This window comes from Arachis ipaensis, chromosome B1 (genome assembly GCF_059453495.1).
Source record: "Arachis ipaensis isolate K30076 ecotype BB chromosome B1, ASM5945349v1, whole genome shotgun sequence".
Taxonomy (NCBI): Eukaryota; Viridiplantae; Streptophyta; class Magnoliopsida; order Fabales; family Fabaceae; genus Arachis; species Arachis ipaensis.
This window is the reverse complement of record NC_142436.1, coordinates 150,520,782-150,521,660: the sequence shown is the minus strand read 5'-3', so window position 1 is coordinate 150,521,660 and position 879 is coordinate 150,520,782. Positions and strand designations below refer to the sequence as shown.

Sequence of the window (879 nt, the reverse complement as noted above, 5' to 3'; positions counted from 1 at the left end):
TAAATACTCTAAAAACCTTTGACATATATGCTTCGTCAGATCAGAGTTGCAAGAGTATTGTAGCCACGTATATATATACATCAACTACACTACATACCCTACCCTCCATACTTTGTTCTTCGTTGTTGTTCTAGCTAGCTAAACAATTATTGGCTTTGATCGAGGATGGGTTGCTCATCATCCGGGTCATGTATTCTACTTGGGCTGCTACTTCTGATGTCAGCAATGGTGTCAGAAAGTAGAGTGGCAAGGAAGGACTTGGGTCTAGACCTTGGTGGGATAGGACTTGGAGTTGGAGCTGGATTAGGCCTTGGCCTTGGAGGTGGTAGTGGCTCTGGAGCTGGAGCTGGAGCTGGATCAGGCTCTGCCTCTGGTTCTAGCTCTTCTTCAAGCTCATCATCTTCTTCTTCTAGCTCAGGTGGTGGTGGTGGAGGAGCGGGCTCTGAGGCAGGTTCTTATGCTGGCTCATATGCAGGATCCAGGGCTGGATCAGGAAGACGAGGAGGCGGCCGTGGCGGAGGCGGAGGTGGAGGAGGTGGCGGCGGCGGAGGCGGCAGCGGTGGTGGTAGAGGCGGTGGGTCTGGCTCAGGCTATGGTGGAGGTTATGGAGGGGGTTATGGCGAGGGTGGTGGTGATTAATTATAAGAGTGATTATTGTGTAATAAATAAATAAATATTGGTATGAACCCTAGATCTGTAGCTATATGAATAAACACGTAGTGTAATATGGTGGACTCTCTGTCGTGAAGAGAAATCGTTTGTGTTTCATTTCGTAGTATTAATTAGTTTCTTGAGTCAAGCAAAGATTATGATGCAGTGTAAAGTTGTTGTCATTATATGTTTATGTTGGTTATTAAATAAGTAACGTGTTTTCCAAAA

The 879-nt window shown here is 46.1% G+C and overlaps 1 protein-coding gene across 1 annotated transcript; it reads left to right on the top strand.

Annotated features, from left to right (window-relative positions):
* On the top strand, positions 1-879 carry LOC107641665 (uncharacterized). The gene has a single exon (XM_016345144.3). The coding sequence runs from the start codon at positions 166-168 to the stop codon at positions 637-639; it is 474 nt and encodes a 157-aa protein (XP_016200630.1). The 5' UTR covers positions 1-165; the 3' UTR covers positions 640-879.